General features: G+C 48.8%; 1 protein-coding gene across 2 annotated transcripts in view; it reads left to right on the top strand.

Moving 5' to 3' along the window:
• The window catches only part of LOC147662067 (kinesin light chain 1-like), a 427,072-nt gene that overhangs the window by 369,401 nt on the left and 42,280 nt on the right, over positions 1–15,391 (top strand). For both annotated transcript variants that reach the window (XR_015305983.1, XM_086951131.1), the window contains exon 14: positions 7,413–7,537. Coding sequence is in view for 1 of the 2 variants with exons in the window: in XM_086951131.1 (XP_086807257.1) it covers positions 7,413–7,537 (125 nt within the window). In the remaining variant the exon portion in view is untranslated. The remainder of the gene's footprint in view (positions 1–7,412; positions 7,538–15,391) is intronic.

A 15,391-nucleotide genomic window follows, 5' to 3' on the forward strand; every position in this document is an offset into this window, starting at 1 on the left:
CCCTGAGGGCAGAAGATCCATTGCTGGAGTTGGGCACTTAGTAGGTGTTCAAACTTGAGTCTTAAAATACTTGGTGAATGTCTAACTTTAAACAGAGGGGGTAGGACACGCACAACCAGTTGGTTATATGAATGTGCAGTTGACCCGGTGTCGCGTGCAACTGAGGCTTTGCTGTCTGAGCCAAACAGCGTTGTGAACAATGTCAATGGTGCAGCCCTGATATAGGGGTGTCCCCCAGTGCACAGCGTAGTATAACAAACAAATGTTTTTAAATCCAATGTTCAGGTAAATCAAAAGGTTGGCAACCAATCCATCATCATCAAATGTTTTTTAATGACCACTTCAAGTCAATGATCACTATAGCTCAGATATTGTAATGTTCATGAAAATATACAAAGTATCTCTCTGGTGTATTTCCCACAGTTGATCAATGATCCCAATGCATTTCGGGCATCAAGTCTGCCCTTCGTCAGGGGATAATTCTACAGACAAAAGAATAATAAGCAGGTCTTAATGAGGAGCACCTTGCAATGTCTCAAACAATTAATAAAGAAACTCAAAGATAAGCATACGAAGAATAGTGAAAGCCATCAACATTCGCAGAGTGCATGTGACGCAATGTGAAACAAAAAAAGAACCCAAGTGAGCTAACACGTTGGAAATAAACAGCAGCTGGGAGGTGAAAAGTATAAACGTGGTGACACAAGAAAGTACACATCTGTGTGTGATAAATTAAGCGTGTGTACAAAGAGAAAGAACCACTAGTGGTGCGGATAAATTAACGATCTCTGGTGAATGGGTGTGCTGGCCGTCAATGCCAAAAACTGTGTGTGCACAATGATTGAGACGGGAACATGCCGGGTCCATGCTATAAGAATACTCTATATATTATAGGTGGGCTGGTGACCGAAGCGGTGAAGACACGAGTAAGGGAAAAAGTGCTGGAGTCTCACGTAATCAATATTGTTCCACTGAATCGCGAGTAACGGGTTTCAATATCTGGGGATATATGTCACCCCGCAGGACGATGTGTTCATGACAGAAAACGTAATAAAACCCCTTACGAGGCTCAAGGCAGACGTCGGACATTGGCGGACTCTGCCGTTGACACTGCCCAGGTTCCTCTGCGCCCTCCAAAACACCCCTTTCCTGGTCCCTCTTTCTTATTTTAAGGCCATTAAAGCGGAAGTCACCTCGCTGCTGTGGGACGGTCGACCACCCCGTATTGCGCAACGCAAGCTGGTACAAAGCTGGTATGACGGTGGCATTGCCCTACCGGATGTGAAACTTTACTACTGGGCCTCGCAATTGGCGATCATAAATTAATGGCTGCATGTCCCTCATGAAGAACCAGCATTCCGGCTAGACAGGGCCATCCTTCCTGCACAAAACCTGATGAAAGCTCTCTACACTAATAAAAGGAAACATATACTCACAGGTCCCACGCACACACTGCGCAGAGGGCGCTGGGATGGGAGGGAGTGCTAACGCTTGCCACGCCACTCAACGGCTCGGCACCCTAGTGCACACCAAGGGATTCAGACAATGGGACCTCATTGGTATCTCAAAGATTGGCGACCTCTGGGTGTGAGGAGAGATCCTCACTTTCGCAACATTACAAGCCAAGTATAACATGGGTGACACAGAACGTTATTGGTACTTACAAATTAGGCACACCCTCCAGGGCGCAATCCCCCAGGACACCACACTGGCTGAGGATAGAATCCTATCTGACTACATAGACAAAAAAGCTATTTCACAAACTTATAGAAAGTTAGTTAATAATCAACCCAACCACACACTGCTTCATCAGGCCAAATGGGAAGCGGATCTCGGAGACATTGATGACACCGACTGGTTGAGCGCACTGGCGTCGGCCCGTGAGGAGGCGATCCCGTCACAACTCAAGCTGATACAGCTCAAGGTACTACACCGGGTGTACTACTCCCGTACCCTCTTACATAAGCTAGGGCGCGCACCGGATCCTTTCTGCCTTTTAGGTTGTGGGCAAGTCAGGACGTTCTATCGTGTCATATGGGACTGCCCCAAATACAATCATACTGGGACCAAGTTACAACCGAAATCTCGGGGGTGGGGAGGGGGCGGGGGCCAGAGGTCCGGGCGAGACCCCTGTGTTGCCTCTTAAACATCTGGCCACCTACTGACCTAAACCTAGCGCTACAGAATTGGGCTACACTGGGCATGACCATCGCCAAGCGGAACATTGCCAAACACTGGGGCTCAGGGTCACTGCCAACATTTATTCAGTGGGGCACATACATGGACATAGCCATGGTGGCGGAAAAAGCGGTCTACACTTACAGGGGCTGTCCCAAAAAATGGTCCAGAATATGGGGGAAATTGAATGAATCGATAGGGAATAGCTGTGATCCGCCACATGTGATTTCCACCCCAGAGTATAGCCAATGAACGAGATCCGATTCAAGGGACAGGGTTGTAGGTATACATGGGAGACTGCGGGGAGGTGGGTACAGCGGAGAACGGCATTACAGATGTGGGGAAATGTTGAACTGACGATATTGATCTGTAATGTGTGAAGTGTTGATGTACATTGCTCAATCATATATAATTGGAGTGGATCGCTGTTTAATAGTATTCCAAATGTTGGTGATTGTACAAATGAGAAATGACAATAAAATGTTTTGAAAAAATATATATATATATTGTTCCACTGCGGCTGTAAAGTTGATGTATAGAGCGGCCCAGCGCTTCAAGTTGCCTAGAGTCCAGAAGGAGGAGGACTGTTTCCTCTATGATTTTAAAAACCAGCCATTCAAACAAGTCCACACTATACCCATCATGGACTTTATATGGGCTGAATGGGTGAAGCTCATGCAAACTCCAAATTCACTGCCAGCTCAACTGCCTCGCCTTGAGAAAAAATACAAGGCGCCCGTAGGATCTCCAGCGTGCCTTGTCGCTCATCCAAAGCCTGACTCAGTGGTCACTCAAGCTGCACAACGTCGTTCCCGTAATCCGGCATCTCCAATTTCAGCTCCTCCAGATAGGGAGGGTCGTCGCCTGGACGCTATTGGACGCAAATCCTCCACTATGGCATCCACTACGGTGAGGGCGGCTAATGCTTTAGCCATCTTAGGCAGCTACGACCGCCAGATGTGGTTGGACTGGTCTGCCCTGGTGAACCTCATCCCTGACGCTTCCAAGGCTGAAGCTTTAAAGATCCTGCAGGATGGAGAGAGGACATTGGAGGAAATCATTGATTGCGCAGTTGACATTGCGTGCACTGGCTTTCGTCAGCTTGCTGGTGCAGCGGTCTTGCGAAGGCAGGGTTGGTTATGGTCCACCTCTTTCCACCAAGAAGTCCAATCCAAGATCCTGGATATGCCGTACGACGGTGAGTTGCTTTTTGGAGCGCACATAGATGAGGCTTTACAGTCCATTAAAAAGGACACTGATACTGCTCGCTCATTGGGGACTTTACAGTTTCGTAAGCAGCCATTTCGGTGTGCACGCGGACGCGGCACCTCCTCAACTTTTCGTGGAGGAAACACTCAATATCGCTCCTACCATCAAGGTAACCAACGTTACTCTTCCAACCAACAGCAGTCCTCCTGACAGCAGTCGTCCAAATCCTACAGGGGAAAATCCTCGTATAGAGGGTCCACTCCCAAACATCAATGACTTGTGTCTCCCTTCCAGTGTTGGAGGTCGAATCTCTGTTCTTTTATCAGTGGTCCTCCTCACCTCGGACCGCTGGGTTCTGGACATTGTGAAAAAGGGCCATGCTCTAGAGTTCATCAAGATTCCTCCTCCTACTCCTCCGTCTAGCTCGCCTCCTCCCCACCTCAAGGAGCTTTTCCATCAAGTTTGTCTTCTAATTCAGAAAGGTGAAGTCGAAGTTGTTCCCAAGTCTCAGAGAGGAAAGGGTTTCTATTCCTGTTTCTTCCTAATACTCAAGAAGACGGGAGATTGGCAACCGATTCTGGATTTGCGAGCACTCAACAAGTACCTCAAGAGCCAATCCTTCCGCGTGCTTACACTAGTGGAGATCCTGCGTCTTCTCTCCATGGGCGACTTTATGACCTCCATCGACCTTCAGGATGCTTACTTCCATGTTCCAATTCTTCAAAAGCATAGGAAGTACTTGCGCTTCCGGGTGGGACGGAGAGACTTCTAGTTCAAGGTGTTGCCTTTCGGCCTCCGATCCGCCCCTCGTGCCTTCACGAAAGTATTGGCTCCAGTAGTGGCTTACCTGCGTCTCCGAGGCGTGCAAATCTTTCCATATCTGGACGACTGCCTCCTCAAGTCACAGTCTTGCAAACAGCTGCTTCAACACACTCGTCTTTGTCAAGACGTGTTTCGATCTCTCGGCCTAGCCATCAATGCCGACAAGTCTCAGGTCGAACCGGCTCAGAGCAGGAATTTTCTGGGAGCAACATTGGACAGAATGCTTTCAAAGGCATTTGTGTCCCAAGAGCGTCAACAAAAGATCCTCCGCTTGGTGTCTCTGCTTCGGGCAAGACTGTCCGTTTCTATCCGGATCTTAGTCATTTCTGGGGATGGCATCGTCTTGTAATGCACTGATCCCAAATTGCAGACTTCGGACTCGCCCCATTCAGGAGGAATTGGACGTACAGTGGCGTCAGGTCTCCGGTTCTTTCAACAACCTTGTGAGTGTCACTGCTCGCATGAGATCAGCTCTCCATAGTTGGTGGGCGCAACCGTCCAAACTTGCGACAGGAACTTCTTTCCTCTCCACCACTCCAGAACTCACGCTCACAACAGACGCCTCGTTAGAAGGCTGGGGTGCTCACCTTCAAGGCCTATCCATCAAAGGCAAATGGTCTCTGGATAAACGTTCCTGGCACATCAACAGGCTGGAGTTGATGGTAATTTTTCTGGCACTCAAGTCGTTCCTTCCTGTGATTCAAGGGGAATCAGTGCTCATTCAGACGGACAATGCCACCAGTATGCACTATGTCAACAAGCAGGGCGGCACCAGGTCTCCACTCTTGTCTCGGCTGGCTCAATCGATCTGGGATTGGGCAATCCGTCATCAAGTTACCCTGGCGGCAGTGCATCTGCCGGGCGTCTCCAACCTCCTAGCGGATTCCCTCAGCAGGTCCACATCATCGACCCACGAGTGGGAGTTGCATCAACCAACTCTCAACCTCGTTTTTCAACTATGGGGTCGTCCGTCTCTGGACCTCTTTGCAACACCGGGAATGCCCTTTTGTTGAATTGGTGCAATCTATTCGCCTACGCTTTTTCTCCGATCCCGTTGGTGCCTTGTGTGCTGTGGAAGATGCGGAGGCAGCCCTGCCACATTCCCCTGTTTGCCCCCCAATGGCCCTGTCAGGCGTGGTTCTCGGAGTTGCTCCTTCTGTCCCAGTGCGAGCCCATCCTCGGGCGGACCTCCTCACGATGGACAAGGGTCTAATTTGCCATCCGAACCCCTCCTCTCTACAATTGTCGGCCTGGAACCTGAGCACCTTGAATTTGTGCATTTAAATATCTCACCGGAATGCAGAGACATTCTAGCTCAGGCCAGAGCTCCGTCTACCATTAAGACCTACAAGCTCAAATGGAAGAGGTTCTGCCATTGGTACGTGGCTACGAATATCCACCCGATCCATTCCACTCTGGAGCAGCTACTTCCGTTCTTTTTGGACCTGGCTCAATCCGGGCTTTCCCATGCTACTTTGAGAGTTTTCTTGCCGGCAATCTCTTGTTTCCGGCAGGATGGCTCCTCCTCTCTCTGCTCGTCCAGAGTTATTCGTCAGCTTTTCAAAGGACTGTTCCGGAAGTTCCCACCTCTTCGGCGTCCTCCTCCCACTTGGCATCTCAATGTCGTCTTAGCCCAACTAATGAAGGCGCCATTCGAGCCTATCCATAGGGCGGACTTAAAGTTTCTGACCTGGAAGGTAGCCCTTCTCCTTGCTCTGACATCATCTCGTTGCGTGAGTGATCTTCATGCTTTTACTGTTAAACCTCCTTTTCTCCAGTACAAACCTGACTGTGTGGTGCTTCGCACCAACCCAACTTTCCTGCCGAAAGTGCCTACGGATTTCCATCTAAATTAGCCTGTTTTCTTAAAGAATTTCTTTGCCGATCCTCAATCTCCTGCAGAGCAACAATTGCACTCTTTGGACATCAAACGATGCCTTAAATTTTACATCAGCAGGACTGCCCCTTTTCGCAGGTCCGATCAACTGTTAATTGCCTACGGACGCATGCGTAAAGGGCGCCCTGTTACCAAGCCAACTATTGCACGTTGGATTTCTTCAGCCATTGTCTTCTGCCATCAGAAGGCCGGCAAGCCTCTGCAATCTATAGTGAGGGCTCATTCCACCAGGGCGATGTCATCCTCTACCGCCCTGTTTGCTGGTGTGCCGCTTCATCGTATCTGCCGTGCAGCCACGTGGTCCAACCGGAACACGTTCACGAAGCACTACTGCTTGGATGCCATCAACGAGGCGGATACAGCAGTGTGGCAGGCAGTACTTCGTCATCTTTTTAACTAAGGTGAGCCACTGTCTTCCCACCTCCACTATGGTTTTATATGATTGCTATCAGTACTTACGTGACTGTATTATTACTGTCTCTTTGGTTTTCTCCATGCAGTTGCATAGCAATCGGACCTCTTTGGATGTTACTGCTCTCTATTCTATTCAAGCATGTGAATCTATGAAAGACACCCTAATACTGGAGAAGAACAATTGTTACTTACCTGTAAACAAGTGGTTCTCCAGTATTGGTGTCTTTCATAGATTCACATGTGACCCACCCACCTCCCCTCAGAGGCTCGCTTCTCCTCATCGACTCTTTTGTCACTCCTGTGCTCCGAAAATCTGAGGGTCTGAGCTCTGAGGAGAAGGTTCTGGAAGGGTGCTGGCGCCTGATTGTCTGTAGGAGGGACTAACATAATGACAGGAATATGTTACAAGTGTTTTTTCTCTCTATCATGTATTCCTATGTAGGAATTGTTTTTGTCTTTATTATGTATTTACTACTATTATTTCATGTGTTATGTATTTACTTACATATATTATTGGGATGTTATTGCTATTTTATTTACCGTGGGACTCCCACTCCGACGACGGGGAATATTCAAGCATGTGAATCTATGAAAGACACCAATACTGGAGAACCACCTGTTTACAGGTAAGTAACAATTGTTCATCCTGGGAGTTTTCCGCTTCTACATGGAGCTCTCAGTCTGGATGGACTATCAACTTATCTTGCTCTGTGTCACACATGTACTGGGAAGCCAAAGTCGCTGTGCCCCAGCGGCATACTCAGTGCCATGTGACTGTAGGTGGGGTAGGACAGCGTTGATGGGCCTTCTTTGTCTTATGTTATTGGATGTATCAAGCTCTCTGCGCCATGGTCGGATGCTCTTTCATCAGCTGTGCTCTTTTTCTTTGCAGGATGGCAGTGGGGCTCTCCAACGCAGTGGTTCTTTTGGTAAAATCCGTGATGCCCTGCGGAGAAGCAGTGAAATGCTGGTTAAGAAGCTACAGGGAAATGGTCCACCGGAGCCCCGGAATACAAGGTACGGGTTCAGCACCTTGGCATTAGTCATATACACACAACTTTTAATTCACAGAACTCTTCCAGCTCACTCTCCTGCCAACAGTTCTGAGAGTAGGCATTGTGCCCCAGCAGGCAAGGGTTCAGTTCACTGCCAGCTCACTGTACCACCAACACTTCTAAGAGTAGACACTGTCAAGGTCATCATGAAACAGAGGTTACATGTATGCCTGATGAACTTTAGCCACACCCTTATTCTGACCAAGGCATCTCCTTCGCCCATGGCTTGATCCATGAGTGTCATAGGATGCTTACGACTACTGAGGGCAGGATTGAGCTGGGACTGCAGCTTATGATAACTCACGCTGCACACTGGGTGGTGCGGGTGCATGAAATCTGGGACAGCAAACTGGCATAGCACTATCTTGAAAAGCATAAATAGGTGAAAGAGCAACAGAACTTGTTTTGACGCAGCATGCAATGTACCCAAGACCTGCCCTCCTGAACTTTCGAAACAATGCTGGATTCATAGAAGAGGATCTTAACAGCAGCTGCCTTACTGCAACACTGCACTTAAAAGATGGTAGCAACACAGGATAAGAATAGCAACGTAGATAGTGTCACTGAGATGGGTCAGTGCCGTGGAGCGCTGGCTTTGGCAGATCACTCCATTTATTGTACTGCTACAGAGATACCACCCCAGTGCTTATTTATACAATGCGGTTGGCCACCAGGGTGGTAACCCAGTAACACTTAGGAACTGAGTGACAATGACCTAGGCAGTCCTGGCTCTGGCAGTAAAGCAGATCAGGACATTGGCAATTTCTCCAGGACAGCAATTGTTCATAGTCCTCATGAAGCACATGACCCATTTGGTAGCCGCTTTCTTTCATGGGTAATAGAATATAACGTTTGTACACAAAGCTGGTGTTACATCAGTTTGAAGCAAGCTGTAGTGGTGGTCATTAACCCATGACTTGGGACATGTCCTTGAGTGTAAATGTATGTATAGGCATTTATATAGCGCACTACTTACCCGTAGGGTCCCAAGGCGCTTCGACCGCTGCGAAACCCTTCCTGGCTTCCCTGAGAGATGGTCCCTTAATGGGTATCTCCATGGTGAGACCAGGCATCCCCGGCGGTCTGGTGGGGCCGTTAGTGAAGATGAGGCAAGCTAATGCCCAGAGTTGCCGAGTGTGATCGCTGATCAGAGTGGGCACCGAGGCGAGAGAATTATCGAGTCCGCTGACCCTGGTCCAGAAACCTGCCGCGCCGGGAATCGAACCCTGGTCCCGGGCCGTCCTCTGCTCTCGGGTCTGCCGCCTCTAACCAGTGAGCCACACTACTTGAGTCAGCATACCCTTCAAAGAGAAAATCCTTTTTTTCCAAAATACAACTTTATTGCCTTTTACAAATCATTGGCAGACAGTTTTGAAAGCAGGAAAGTGCCAGAGATGTATCCCCCCTCCTCTTTTCCCGCCCCACAAACAGCAGGAAGAGCTGTTGTAGTCACATTATACATTTTGTAGGGGTTCCTATCCCATAGCTCTGTCCACAGATTCCCAAGCCAATGTAAAACCTAATAACACCCCTCCCTCCACACTCCCCGCTCTGTGTTTATATCTCTCATGTCTACATCAAATGTATGATGTATGTGCATCCTAGGTATTCCAGAGTGTCTCCATCAACCACCTGTCAGCAACCATCTGTCAGTCAGTACATCGGGGGTGTTCTCGCTTCCTACGCAGTCGGATCCTCCAGCTCACCTGGGGCCCGCATGTCCCATAGATCCGCCAGTTTCGATGGTAGCAAAGCAGGCAGTATGGAGGGGAGAGGGGCATGGAGATACGACTAGAGAAGTAGAAAACAACAAGGAGGAAAGGAAAGCACAGAGATACAACCTCCAGAGGAGGAGGATCCAACATAGAGGGTATAGAGGAGAAAAGAGATGCAGCTGGTGGAGCCAGTGAATCCAATGTGGAGGGGAGAGAGGCATAGGGGTGATACTAGAGGAGTAGGATCCAACGTGGAGGGGAGAAAAGCATGTAGATACCACCAGAGGAGGAGGATCCATTGTAGAGCATATGGGGATACCACCAGAAGAGGATGATCCATTGTGGAGCATATGGAGATACCACCAGAAGAGGATGATCCATTGTGGAGCATATGGAGATACCACCAGAGGAGGAGGATCCAATGTGGAGCATATGGAGATACCACCAGAGGAGGAGGATCCATTGTGGAGCATATGGAGATACCACCAGAGGAGGAGGATCCAATGTGGAGCATATGGAAATACCACCAGAGGACGAGGATCCAATGTGGAGGGGGGAGAAGCATTAACATACCACCATAGGAGGCAGAACCAACATGGAGGGTAGAGAAGCATAGAGATGACACTAGGTGAGGAGGATCCAATGTGGAGGGGAGAGAAGCATAGAGATGACACAAGGAGAGGAGGATCCAACGTAAAGAGTAGAGAAGCATAGAGATGACACTAGGTGTGGAGGGTAGAGAAGCATAGAGATGACACTAGGTGAGGAGGATCCAACGTGGAGGGGAGGGAAGCATAGAGATGACACATGGTGAGGAGGATCCAACGTAAAGAGTAGAGAAGCATAGAGATGACACTAGGTGAGGAGGATCCAACGTGGAGGGGAGAGAAGCATAGAGATGACACAAGGAGAGGAGGATCCAACGTAAAGAGTAGAGAAGCATAGAGATGACACTAGGTGTGGAGGGTAGAGAAGCATAGAGATGACGCAAGGTGAGGAGGATCCAACGTAAAGAGTAGAGAAGCATAGAGATGACACTAGGTGAGGAGGATCCAACGTGGAGGGTAGAGAAGCATAGAGATGACACAAGGTGAGGAGGATCCAACGTAAAGAGTAGAGAAGCATAGAGATGACACTAGGTGAGGAGGATCCAACATGGAGGGAAGAGAAGCATAGAGATGACCCAAGGAGAGGAGGATCCAACGTAAAGAGTAGAGAAGGATAGAGATGACACTAGGTGTGGAGGGTAGAGAAGCATAGAGATGACACTAGGTGAGGAGGATCCAACGTTGAGGGGAGGGAAGCATAGAGATGACACATGGTGAGGAGGATCCAACGTAAAGAGTAGAGAAGCATAGAGATGACACTAGGTGTGGAGGATCCAACGTGGAGGGAAGAGAAGCATAGAGATGACACAAGGTGAGGAGGATCCAACGTAAAGAGTAGAGAAGCATAGCGATGACACTAGGTGAGGAGGATCCAACGTGGAGGGGAGAGAAGCATAGAGATGACACAAGGAGAGGAGGATCCAACGTAAAGAGTAGAGAAGCATAGAGATGACACTAGGTGTGGAGGGTAGAGAAGCATAGAGATGACACTAGGTGAGGAGGATCCAACGTGGAGGGGAGAGAAGCATAGAGATGACACAAGGTGAGGAGGATCCAACGTAAAGATTAGAGAAGCATAGAGATGACACTAGGTGAGGAGGATCCAACGTAAAGAGTAGAGAAGCATAGAGATGACACTAGGTGAGGAGGATCCAACGTGGAGGGGAGAGAAGCATAGAGATGACACTAGGTGTGGAGGGTAGAGAAGCATAGAGATGACACTAGGTGAGGAGGATCCAACGTGGAGGGGAGAGAAGCATAGAGATGACACTAGGTGAGGAGGATCCAACGTGGAGGGGAGAGAAGCATAGAGATGACACTAGGTGAGGAGGATCCAACGTGGAGGGGAGAGAAGCATAGAGATGACACAAGGAGAGGAGGATCCAACGTAAAGAGTAGAGAAGCATAGAGATGACACTAGGTGTGGAGGGTAGAGAAGCATAGAGATGACACTAGGTGAGGAGGATCCAACGTGGAGGGGAGAGAAGCATAGAGATGACACATGGTGAGGAGGATCCAACGTAAAGAGTAGAGAAGCATAGAGATGACACTAGGTGTGGAGGATCCAACGTGGAAGGAAGAGAAGCATAGAGATGACACAAGGTGAGGAGGATCCAACGTAAAAAGTAGAGAAGCATAGAGATGACACTAGGTGAGGAGGATCCAACGTGGAGGGGAGAGAAGCATAGAGATGACACAAGGAGAGGAGGATCCAACGTAAAGAGTAGAGAAGCATAGAGATGACACTAGGTGTGGAGGGTAGAGAAGCATAGAGATGACACTAGGTGAGGAGGATCCAACGTGGAGGGGAGAGAAGCATAGAGATGACACAAGGTGAGGAGGATCCAACGTAAAGAGTAGAGAAGCATAGAGATGACACTAGGTGAGGAGGATCCAACGTGGAGGGTAGAGAAGCATAGAGATGACACAAGGTGAGGAGGATCCAACGTAAAGAGTAGAGAAGCATAGAGATGACACTAGGTGAGGAGGATCCAACGTGGAGGGAAGAGAAGCATAGAGATGACACAAGGAGAGGAGGATCCAACGTAAAGAGTAGAGAAGCATAGAGATGACACTAGGTGTGGAGGGTAGAGAAGCATAGAGATGACACTAGGTGAGGAGGATCCAACGTGGAGGGGAGAGAAGCATAGAGATGACACATGGTGAGGAGAATCCAACGTAAAGAGTAGAGAAGCATAGAGATGACACTAGGTGTGGAGGATAGAGAAGCATAGAGATGACACTAGGTGAGGAGGATCCAATGTGGAGGGGAGAGAAGCATAGAGATGACACAAGGAGAGGAGGATCCAACGTAAAGAGTAGAGAAGCATAGAGATGACACTAGGTGTGGAGGGTAGAGAAGCATAGAGATGACACTAGGTGAGGAGGATCCAACGTGGAGGGGAGGGAAGCATAGAGATGACACATGGTGAGGAGGATCCAACGTAAAGAGTAGAGAAGCATAGAGATGACACTAGGTGTGGAGGATCCAACGTGGAGGGAAGAGAAGCATAGAGATGACACAAGGTGAGGAGGATCCAACGTAAAGAGTAGAGAAGCATAGAGATGACACTAGGTGAGGAGGATCCAACGTGGAGGGGAGAGAAGCATAGAGATGACACAAGGAGAGGAGGATCCAACGTAAAGAGTAGAGAAGCATAGAGATGACACTAGGTGTGGAGGGTAGAGAAGCATAGAGATGACACAAGGTGAGGAGGATCCAACGTAAAGAGTAGAGAAGCATAGAGATGAAACTAGGTGAGGAGGATCCAACGTGGAGGGTAGAGAAGCATAGAGATGACACAAGGTGAGGAGGATCCAACGTAAAGAGTAGAGAAGCATAGAGATGACACTAGGTGAGGAGGATCCAACATGGAGGGAAGAGAAGCATAGAGATGACCCAAGGAGAGGAGGATCCAACGTAAAGAGTAGAGCAGCATAGAGATGACACTAGGTGTGGAGGGTAGAGAAGCATAGAGATGACACTAGGTGAGGAGGATCCAACGTTGAGGGGAGGGAAGCATAGAGATGACACATGGTGAGGAGGATCCAACGTAAAGAGTAGAGAAGCATAGAGATGACACTAGGTGAGGAGGATCCAACGTGGAGGGAAGAGAAGCATAGAGATGACACAAGGAGAGGAGGATCCAACCTAAAGAGTAGAGAAGCATAGAGATGACACTAGGTGTGGAGGGTAGAGAAGCATAGAGATGACACTAGGTGAGGAGGATCCAACGTGGAGGGGAGAGAAGCATAGAGATGACACAAGGTGAGGAGGATCCAACGTAAAGGTTAGAGAAGCATAGAGATGACACTAGGTGAGGAGGATCCAACGTAAAGAGTAGAGAAGCATAGAGATGACACTAGGTGAGGAGGATCCAACGTGGAGGGGAGAGAAGCATAGAGATGACACAAGGAGAGGAGGATCCAACGTAAAGAGTAGAGAAGCATAGAGATGACACTAGGTGTGGAGGGTAGAGAAGCATAGAGATGACACTAGGTGAGGAGGATCCAACGTGGAGGGGAGAGAAGCATAGAGATGACACAAGGTGAGGAGGATCCAACGTAAAGATTAGAGAAGCATAGAGATGACACTAGGTGAGGAGGATCCAACGTAAAGAGTAGAGAAGCATAGAGATGACACTAGGTGAGGAGGATCCAACGTGGAGGGGAGAGAAGCATAGAGATGACACAAGGAGAGGAGGATCCAACGTAAAGAGTAGAGAAGCATAGAGATGACACTAGGTGTGGAGGGTAGAGAAGCATAGAGATGACACTAGGTGAGGAGGATCCAACGTGGAGGGGAGAGAAGCATAGAGATGACACAAGGTGAGGAGGATCCAACGTAAAGAGTAGAGAAGCATAGAGATGACACTAGGTGAGGAGGATCCAACGTGGAGGGTAGAGAAGCATAGAGATGACACAAGGTGAGGAGGATCCAACGTAAAGAGTAGAGAAGCATAGAGATGACACTAGGTGAGGAGGATCCAACGTGGAGGGAAGAGAAGCATAGAGATGACACAAGGAGAGGAGGATCCAACGTAAAGAGTAGAGAAGCATAGAGATGACACTAGGTGTGGAGGGTAGAGAAGCATAGAGATGACACTAGGTGAGGAGGATCCAACGTGGAGGGGAGAGAAGCATAGAGATGACACATGGTGAGGAGAATCCAACGTAAAGAGTAGAGAAGCATAGAGATGACACTAGGTGTGGAGGATCCAACGTGGAGGGAAGAGAAGCATAGAGATGACACAAGGTGAGGAGGATCCAACATGGAGGGGAGAGAAGCATAGAGATGACACAAGGAGAGGAGGATCCAACGTAAAGAGTAGAGAAGCATAGAGATGACACTAGGTGTGGAGGGTAGAGAAGCATAGAGAGGACACTAGGTGAGGAGGATCCAACGTGGAGGGGAGAGAAGCATAGAGATGACACAAGGAGAGGAGGATCCAACGTAAAGAGTAGAGAAGCATAGAGATGACACTAGGTGTGGAGGGTAGAGAAGCATAGAGATGACACTAGGTGAGGAGGATCCAACGTGGAGGGGAGAGAAGCATAGAGATGACACAAGGTGAGGCGGATCCAACGTAAAGAGTAGAGAAGCATAGAGATGACACTAGGTGAGGAGGATCCAACGTGGAGGGTAGAGAAGCATAGAGATGACACAAGGTGAGGAGGATCCAACGTAAAGAGTAGAGAAGCATAGAGATGACACTAGGTGAGGAGGATCCAACGTGGAGGGAAGAGAAGCATAGAGATAACACAAGGAGAGGAGGATCCAACGTAAAGAGTAGAGAAGCATAGAGATGACACTAGGTGTGGAGGGTAGAGAAGCATAGAGATGACACTAGGTGAGGAGGATCCAACGTGGAGGGGAGAGAAGCATAGAGATGACACATGGTGAGGAGGATCCAACGTAAAGAGTAGAGAAGCATAGAGATGACACTAGGTGTGGAGGATCCAACGTGGAGGGAAGAGAAGCATAGAGATGACACAAGGTGAGGAGGATCCAACGTAAAGAGTAGAGAAGCATAGAGATGACACTAGGTGCGGAGGATCCAACGTGGAGGGGAGAGAAGCATAGAGATGACACAAGGAGAGGAGGATCCAACGTAAAGAGTAGAGAAGCATAGAGATGACACTAGGTGTGGAGGGTAGAGAAGCATAGAGATGACACTAGGTGAGGAAGATCCAACGTGGAGGGGAGAGAAGCATAGAGATGACACATGGTGAGGAGGATCCAACGTAAAGAGTAGAGAAGCATAGAGATGACACTAGGTGAGGAGGATCCAACGTGGAGGGGAGAGAAGCATAGAGATGACAGTAGGTGAGGAGGATCCAACGTGGAGGGGAGAGAAGCATAGAGATGACACAAGGAGAGGAGGATCCAACGTAAAGAGTAGAGAAGCATAGAGATGACACTAGGTGTGGAGGGTAGAGAAGCATAGAGATGACACTAGGTGAGGAGGATCCAACGTTGAGGGGAGGGAAGCA

This window comes from Lissotriton vulgaris, unplaced genomic scaffold, assembly GCF_964263255.1.
Source record: "Lissotriton vulgaris unplaced genomic scaffold, aLisVul1.2 SCAFFOLD_811, whole genome shotgun sequence".
In the NCBI taxonomy this organism is placed as follows: domain Eukaryota; kingdom Metazoa; phylum Chordata; class Amphibia; order Caudata; family Salamandridae; genus Lissotriton; species Lissotriton vulgaris.